The 9,015-nt window shown below is 56.2% G+C and overlaps 1 protein-coding gene across 1 annotated transcript in view; it reads right to left on the reverse strand.

Annotated features, from left to right (window-relative positions):
* The window catches only part of NMT1 (N-myristoyltransferase 1), a 33,968-nt gene continuing 24,953 nt past the window's right edge, over positions 1-9,015 (reverse strand). The window contains exons 8-12 of the mRNA XM_010832418.1: positions 8,844-8,952; positions 6,005-6,175; positions 5,249-5,416; positions 4,131-4,268; positions 1-3,445 (exon numbers count right to left, since the gene is read on the reverse strand). Coding sequence (XP_010830720.1) covers positions 3,425-3,445; positions 4,131-4,268; positions 5,249-5,416; positions 6,005-6,175; positions 8,844-8,952 — 607 coding nt within the window. The 3' untranslated portion in view covers positions 1-3,424. The remainder of the gene's footprint in view (positions 3,446-4,130; positions 4,269-5,248; positions 5,417-6,004; positions 6,176-8,843; positions 8,953-9,015) is intronic.

The following is a 9,015-nucleotide window of genomic DNA, read 5'->3' on the forward strand; positions in this document are numbered from 1 at the left end:
GCTGTGTTCAGCTGCTTCCTTTATTAGAAACAAGTGAGATGTACCAAGCAGAACAACAATGCATTTGGTATTTCTTCCCCCATCCCGGAAATGGATGCCCCTCCCACAGCCCGGAGCAAAGCCAAGACACAAAGGTGAAGCCTCCCCTTTCCCGTTCCTGGATGCGGGCGCCTGGTTGGCAGTCAATCAGTATTTTTGAACTGATCTGAATGAAATCTTCCCCCACAGCCTCCCCAGGGACAGTCTGTTTGCAGGCCTGCCTTCCCCTGACAGTAATAACCCGAAGCTCTGCGTCTCCTCTGGTTCCAGGGCAGGCGGCCAGGCCTGAAGAAGGGAGCCCGGGGTGGAAAGGCCCTGGCCAGAGATACGCCCCGCCCCGTCCCCTGGCCCAGCAGCCACCCTCTCCAGGGCTGAAGCTGTGAAGCTATCCAGGCCTTTGGGCCATCCCTTCAGTTGGTTAAATGCTGGTCATCTTTGGGCAAAGAATTCAAGAGCACTGGGACACCCACCCTAGGCTTCAAGTGAGTCAGCAAGTGGGTGACGGCAGTCAGAATGGAGTTGCAGGCAAGGCCTGAAATTTTCCATAAACCTAGGTGTTGCGGTGGCTTGATGTAGGCCGGCCTTCAAACGAGACAGCAGCATCTTCGGAAGCAGGCGTGCGTGGGGACACCAGCCCTGTGCAGACCTCAGTCCAGAACCGAGACCTCCTTTCTCCCCAGCTCTCTCCATACAGAGACAGGAGGCCGTGGGAGTGTGCTGCGGGGTCATTCCAAAGGCTGGAGGTAAACATCAGGAACATGGAGTCTGAAAGCCCAGCACTGGAGGCAGAGGGTGAAGCCACACCCGGGAGGCCCACTGTGAGCGGCGGCCTGAGGCAAGTCCCAGCTGATGAGCTTGGAGGCCCTGGGCTCTTCGCCTTGTTTGGTTTAAGCCAGTCACGGCTCCACCATCCTGCAAGGCCCCAAACCCCAAGCAATGGTTCTCTCTGCCCAGAAGTCCTGGAACGGGTCGAGTGAAGAACCCAGGGAGTGCTTGGGCAAAAAGAAGACTAAGAGCAGCCACAACCCCACTCCTGCAGACCTGTGGATGGTGCTGAAGGCAGGGCAGGGTCCCTACAGAGGGCGACAGCAGAGTCCAAGGAGCAACTGCAGGGAGACACTGGGACCTCCCCAGGCAATCGCTTTCTTCCAGAGCGGGCATGGGCCTCACAGTTTCCATCCCATGACTTTAGTCACCAAGGCAAAGCTCACTCCTGGGGCCGTCAGGCACCCCAAATTTCAGAGGCAGCTCAGGCCGGGACCTGGCCCAGAGCTGAGCAAGCCTGTGACAGGGAGCCTGTCCAAGTTCCAGTCCTGCCTGAGGTGGGAGAGTCGGGAACTTTTTCTCTGACATCTTTAGAAGCACGCACAGGGTGGGCTGCTCTGGGCCATGGGATGCCATGTGTCTGATGTCTGTGAGGCTGTGTGGGCAAGGCCCTGCCTCTCCGACTCCGCCGTCTGTGGAATGCAGTGCACATCTTGCTGAGAACAGCAGCTTCTTTGGTCTGGGTATCTTGGAGTCAAGGAGTCAAAGGTCAGCCACGATGGGGGCCTACAGTTTGCAGCACAGGGACGACGGGGAGAAAGGAGGCCCCCTAGAGGCCTCTGATGAAAGTGTGATCAATGGAGTTGGGGGTTCCGTCTGCAGAAAGCCTGGCCAGCAGCCCTGCTTGGGCAGGGGCAGCACGGCCCCATCCCAACTAAGCACATGATCCCCTCCAGCTCTGGGGACTCTGCACAATCAGTCTCTGGCAAACCTCACCAGAGCCCACAGCCTGCAACACAGCCCTCCTGGCCCATGGAACACGATTTCAGTTCCCACAGCTGGGCTGAGCCTGGCCTGCCGGCAAGACTTCCTTCCCTCTACAAGTAGAGGTAAAAGCAGCCAGGAAACCCCCTACCTCACACGTCACACCATCCACCCACTGACCTCGTCCTAGAGCAAAAGTTACATACAAGTCTGGATATGAGTTGCTGCTGCTGACAATTCATAGCCCAACCCTCCCCAAACCACTTGGCTGAGCGAAACTGAGGAATGCCTACGTGACAGTCATGTGACTGGAACCTCCATTATTTGGAGGGCCATAGGCAGCATCAGTCACCATTACCACCGCAAAAATCCACAACACATCATCAGTGGAAATCAGACTCTGACAATGGCAACAGGAAATCATTTCTGTTGCCAAGTGCAGACTGGCATCTCATCACCACTTCCTGCCGTGACCTGCAGGCTGTATGTCTTGGAAAGGAGCAGAGACGGCTAATGGGCTGGAAGGCACCGGCCCAGGGCTGGAGGCTGAGGTCTGGGTATCAGCCCCACACCATCCTTGCCCAACCAATCCTGGGGGCATCAGGTCCTGGTTCTTTGCTCTAAGATGAGCTAGGCAGGGCCTGCACTGACATAGTCTCCACAAGGTCCCAGGTGCTATACAAGGAGGTCAAAGGTCTCCTTCATACTGCCAGTCACCCCAGGCAGTGGAAAAACAATCTCACAGGACTTATCCCTGTCATATAAGATTGGCAACGGTTGGCTAGAGAGCCTGGATGTAAAAGTCAGTTGTTGGCAGGATGACTTCCTACAGGGAGCAGGCCAAGAGGACTAGAAGAGGGAACTGGATTCATGAAACGCACTTTCACAGGTCATCCCTGCTGCGCAGGTTCAGGATGCAAAAAAGGTACAGCCCCTGCAGGAGCGCCTCAGAGTCAGGTCTGCCCCAGCCAGGCCTCCACCTGCTCTTCCCAGAGAGCGCTGAGCCCTCCCCAAAGCCCTGCACAGCCCCTCCACCCGACGCTGCCATTGCCAAGCCAATCAAACCCAGCTGACTCAGAAGGGGAACTGGGTAAGCCTCCCACATCCTCTTTCTCCTGCTCCCCTGAGAAAAGTCCATGCCTGCTTTCAGAAGGAAACAATTCAATTGTACCGATATGTGTCTGTCGGGCACTGGCCTTAGAGTCGAATTTTGAGGAATGATCTGGATTCAGTTTTTCATTAGAGACCAAACATCCTTGTACATTTGGAACATGAAAGATATTTAAAATATTTATATATATATATATAATATATATATATACTTTTATTATTCACCCGTTAACTCCATAATATGCCAATCACGAGCTAGTTTTCAGCAGTTACATTCCCTTGATCGCGGCTGCATAACGATGCGATTAATTGGAAAACAGGGAGACCAGAGACACGGCCAGAGATGGCATCTCGCAGCCTACGCCATTAATACAATCATCAAGTTCAGCGGCGGTCTGTAAAGCCGGTTCAGTTCTGCTCCCCTTGCCAGGGATTCTCACGTTTGTGAAAATTGGACCAACAAGTGGTGGGGCTCCATTTCCTGGTAATTTTCAGTGGCTTTATCCAGAATCTCACTGGCAACTGGTTACTGTAACACCAGCCCAACCTAGGAGAGCCAAGAGGGGAAAGGCAGAGTTGAGGGGGCAGCTATCCGGACTCCCCTACTCCCCGTGCAGTCCTGAAGGCCCAGTGACAGAGTCCGCAGGGCGCTACTGTGCGGAGTGAGCAGGCTCCGGCGAGTCCTGGGCTCTCACTCAACCTCTACCTGATGCTTCAGACATCAGAGCCTTTATCTGCAGCACCCTGAGGAATACTGGGCACCAGGCTGCACTCCAGTTCATCTGCCAGGTACCCTATAAGTGTCGGCTTCCCCTGGCCCTGAGCTGCCCTCTGGAGCTGGTGGAGGAAGGGCCATGCTGGGACGAGGGCAGCAGCCCCTTGAGTCAGACTCTCTCTTCCTGGCAGACCACGGGCATGTGACTGGCCAGTGTCCTGGGACAGTCCCAAAGCCCTGCCGCATTGGATGAGGCCACTCGCCTGGTGGGAGGAGGCTGACAACCTTCCCACTTCCGTGTGGCTCAGGGGCCTGTGCCCTCTGCCCCCCTCACACCTGCTGCTCACAGGGGAACACTGGCCCTGCTCGTGTGGCCACCAGAGGGAGGGGACTCTTCCAGGGCCCAGACTGATGCTGGATCCCAGACCCAAGGCCCTGCTTCTATTACAGGTACCAACACCTGACCCAGGCCAGCCCCGAGTGGGCCCAGCTGCCAGGGTGCCCAGAATGTACATACCTTCTCTGCCCCCATGCTGGGGCACTTCCAATTGTACAGGTAATACTGTAGGTTGCCATCCCCAATGCCGAACTTGAGCTTCTCCAGGAAGGTTTTGTTCTCCATGAGATCCAGTGCATTGAACACGTCAAACCCTTTCTGCGGGGCAGCAGGGAGAAACAAGGACAGGTGAGGATGGGTGGACGCCGCCTCGCATTCCTGCCCTCTCTCTCCTGTTGTATCAGAACTGCCTCACGGGCAGGCGGCCAGGGCAGCGATCTGCCTTCAGAGGCGCCTGCTGCTTCTGTGGACATCCAGACTCCCGTTAGCGCCCTGCTCTCTGGTAGCAGTTCTCATGACGTGCTGAGTGCCACCTTACCTGGCCTCTCCGCAGCGTCCCCACAAGGACGCATTTGTGCACCCAGAGTCCAGGCCGCCGCTCCCATTGCTATGCTTCCCTGAAACATGCAGGTAACTTCCACAGTCCTCTCTGGAGACCAAGGCCTGAACCTTTTCCTAAGAGAAGGTGCTCAAGAGCACCTCTGCTCTTGAGCCTCACTGCTCCCCAACTCCCTGTCGCCCCAAGTCCCAGGCCTTGGCGCACCGAGGGACTTAATGACATGCTTCTCTGAGGCTGTGACAGACTTGATCAGGGACTGGATGGTGGCTGGCAGCCGGCGCACAGTGGACCAGGCCGAGCGCAGGTAGACCCCACGGGCTAGGGCTGCCCAGTGACCTCTCAGGTGAGAGAGAAACCTGGACCCCTCCCCGCCATGCCCCACCAGTCAGCGGCTCATGACTCACCACAACAGACACCACCAATCTTCCCATTCCCACATTGGGGAGGTCGTAAGGAGAACCCCTCACCTCCCCGTGCAGGCCTGGCTATTCAGGCTCCTTGGCAGCACCTCCCGTGAGAACAAAACTCACTGAAATACATCAGGAGTTCAATGCCTTCACCTGGTGTGGACACTCCTTGCTCCCTCCCAGTTTTTGAGCTGAGGGCTGGAAACCGCTAGGCTGCTCCCAGAGTGAAGCAGGAAGATGACGAGGCCTTGAAGCTCCCCCGCCCAGGAGCAGCTCCTGAGAGCTGTGCTCAGCACTGCCCCACCGCCCCTTCCCTCTGGTTGGCTCCTCACCATTTTGGCGAGAACGAGGGCGTCGCTCATGAGGTCTAGGAGAGGGGTCTGAGTGTGAACATTGTAGAAAGAGTAAGCAGCCTTCAGACTCTTGTGGGTCGGGTGGTTCATGATGGTGGACGGAAGTGTATAAAAGCTCAGGAAATCAGTCACCTCCCCGTTTGCATTCTGATGGGAAGACAATAAAGAAGGCAGGGTCACACCGGCACGGGGCCGCGCAGCCTGGGAACAGAATGTTCCCATTGCCCTCCGCCACCCTCGGGCAGCTCTGTCCCTCCAGATGAATGAGTGGAAACTGAAACAGGATACACAGGGAGGAGAAAACACATCAAGAGGGAACCCGAGGACGGCGCTGGGAGGAAAACCCAGGCTGGGCCGGGGACTGACTCTGCCACACTCCTTCCCCACCTGCAGCAACAGGGCCTTCTCACAGCTCATGGCCCCACAAACGTCCAGCCAGCTCCAGACCCAGCAGAGCTCACCTGACCAAGTGGGGCTCAGCTCTGTCTGCTCAGGGTCAGCAGCGGGGAGGGAGAGATGAAGGGCTCACGCCAGGGCCAGAAGAGTTCTTTTTAGCAAATGCAAGCTACAACCTCCTGCCTTTAGTGGAGCCCAAGCACAGGTGGTCCAGGAAGGCTAGGGTGCCAACTCTCTGGTCAACTGCTCTTCGGTTACCGAGCCCGGGGATACCCATCACTGCGGGAGAACGCCTCCCTGTCCACGGGGCCAAGGCCCAGAACACGCGTCCCCGCTCACCTCCACCACAAAAGTGTCAATGATATTCTCCTGGGGGTAGAACCAGTGCTCCACCTCCTCCCGGCTCATGACAGGCGTGAGGTGGAACTGCTTCAGGTACCGGCTGAGGAGCTGGTGCACTACTGGAATGTCCTTTTTCTCCATTGGTCGCAGCCCAGCTGTCTTGGGAGTCTGGAAGAAAGAAACCAGAGAGCATGAGATGTGCTGACCATGAGCGCCCTGGCTCCCTCTCAAGTCCTCCACGAACCGAAAAGCTCATGCTGTCTGCCTTCCTACCCTGACCCTGAGTCTACCCCCCAGGCCCTCAAGACAGCCTCCTCGATCATCTCAGGTAGCCCCCTCTCACCCCCTGTCCACATCCGCAAGCACAAGTCCCACCCTCATGGTGAATCTGGCCCTTTCCCTGCCGGTTAAGGCTGCCATCCTTGGCTAAGGCTGTTGCGTCAATCTCTTATCCACATGGCCCAGGCTGGCTTCCTAAGAAAACACAGCCCATCACAGCCCTGCCTGCTCCAGACGCCCCAGCACAGGGCCCAAGACCAGCCACCCTCGGAACCAGTGGTTGTTGTAGCTGTGACCGTCTGTATTTCTGGCCCAGGAGCGCTCAACAGAAGCGATTTTGCCTCCCAGGGGACATCTGACCATATTTGGAGATGTTTTTGGGTTGTCACATTAGGGGCAGGGTGGCTACCCTGCTGGATAGCTGGGTAAACATTCTGCAACATACAGGATGGTCTGCTTGACCAACAACTACCTGACCCAAAGTGTCAATGGTGCCGTGATGAAGAAGCCCTGGCCAACGCATGGATGTGCTGAAGTGGGTCCAGCCCAGGGCTGTTCCTGGGCCTCCCAAAGGCTTTCTTAGCTCCCCACCCTTGAGCCTCACAATCCTCTCCCCCTCAACTGCAGCTCGTCTCTTTCTGCACGGCTCCATCTCCTACCGACTTAGGGCACTTCACAGGCACCCAGCCACAGGCACCGTGGAACCCTGGGGGCCCAGCAGAGTCTACCCTGGATGCCCACTTAGGGATGTCCACTAGCACACCGTTGGACCAGCAGCACCCCTGGCAGGACAGTGATGCCAGTTAAATTCAGAAGAAAAGCATTAAATTCCCAGGACTTAATCTCCTGCCAGAATCCCACTCCACAGCTGCTTCTCCTTAGAAAATGCTTAAGTGGAAAAGAAGCCATGTGATGCTCGGGAATAAATACTGTGGCTGAGGGAACATCCCCAAGGGCTTAATACACAAAGGTGAAAAAAATGAAAGTGTCAGTCACTCGATAGTGCCCGACTCTTTGCGACCCCAGGTACTGTAGCCCGCCAGCCTCTTCTGCTCATCCTCCAGGCAAGAATACTCAAGTGGGTAGCCATTCCTTTCTCCAGGGGATCTTCCCGACCCAGGGATTGAAACTGGGTCTCCTGCATTGCAGGCATATTCTTTACTGTCTGAGGTGAGGTCAGCCAAATCTGCAAATGGGGTGGAGTAGGTTTATATGGGGCTTCCCTGGTGGCTCAGTGGTAAAGAATCTGCTTGCCAATGCAGGAGACAGGGTTCCATGCTGAGGCCTGGAAAAGAAAATGGCAACCCACTCCAATATTCTTGCCTGGGAAATCTCACGGACAGAGGAGCCTGGCACGCTACCACCCATGGAGTCAGAAAAGAGTCAGGACACAACTTCGTGACTAAATAATGACAGGTTTATATACCGCAGTCACTGCCTGACACAACCGATTCCCAGTGCAAGACCTGCTTTATCTGTAAGTTTACACTGGAGTATACTTGAGTAGCACCGTTGTGTTAGTTTCAGGTGAACAGGAATTGCTTTTAAAACTGCAGCTCCACAAACTCCAGCTGCCAAAATTCCTTGCTAAACCTGATGTCACTAGGGAACACTCACTGACCTTATTTCTACGTGGCACCACCCACAGTGACACCTCAAATCCTGGACTGAAAAAGCAGCCCTGCTGGGGTTCTCCCACAGGCAAGGAGATCCAGAGACATTCTCCTAGCTGCAACACCACTTAAAAGAATGCTCTCTGTCTGCCTAGCAGGCGGGACCAGTCTAGCATGAGAACAGAAAGGAGGGGACACTCATTGTGGCTCCCTAGTCTGGTCTCCTGGGCAGTGCCTAACTGTGCTGCGGCGGGCCCTCCAAACTGGACACTGATGACCCTGGCCCAGCGGTGGGTCGGCCCTCAGGTCAGCCGGCACCCAGTGACTGCGCTGACCCTGCCTGGAAGGGCTCTGAGGGAAGAGAAAGGACTGTAAGACCCAGGAGCATCCATCTCACTGGCAAACCAGGCAAACCAAGGCCCAGAGTTGAAAACCAGCTCACCGAAGCTGCCTGGTCCTTCAGCGGCAAAATCTGAGCAGGAGGACTGAGCCTGGAAATCTCAGCTCCCCTCGAAGGCTCAGTCACCCACCCTCTACCCGACTCAGCAGAAGTAGCAACAGATACTCTATGGCTCGTTTACACTGGTCCTGGGATGGGCTGCAGTACAGCAGATTCCTCTCACCACTGTGCTGCCCTCAGGCTGAGATTACAAAATAGGCGCTCTCTGAGTCTGCCAACAGATGGCAGAGAAGCGAGTCCAGGTGCAGGCTTGGGAAAACAGAAAGTCCAACTAAAATAAAACCCAGGCTACAGATAAGAGGAGGAGAGAAAGGGCAAGGCCAGGAATCCGGAAACCATGGGCTGGGCTGCTTTTCTGGTAAGAGAGCCCCCTGCCCCTGGCTCAGGCCCCACCAGGCTCTCCCGGTCTCCAGGCCTCCCTCCACCGCCGCCCCCCCACCCCGCCGCCCTCCCGCTCCTGCCCAGGCCCCGGGGCCCCACTGGCCTCTGGTAGTCGGTACAGCTTCATGGTGCGCTGCATGGTCATGTTTCTGCTCAAGTGGGAGAACTTCACTTCAATCAGCTTCCGGGGATTTAGGGACCGATGCCAGTACCTGTGGGGACACAGACCTCCTGTCCTCAGAGGGCCGTGGCAAGTCGCACTAAGAGGACCTCTC

Source organism: Bison bison, unplaced genomic scaffold (genome assembly GCF_000754665.1).
Source record: "Bison bison bison isolate TAMUID 2011002044 unplaced genomic scaffold, Bison_UMD1.0 scf7180017861046, whole genome shotgun sequence".
In the NCBI taxonomy this organism is placed as follows: Eukaryota; Metazoa; Chordata; class Mammalia; order Artiodactyla; family Bovidae; genus Bison; species Bison bison.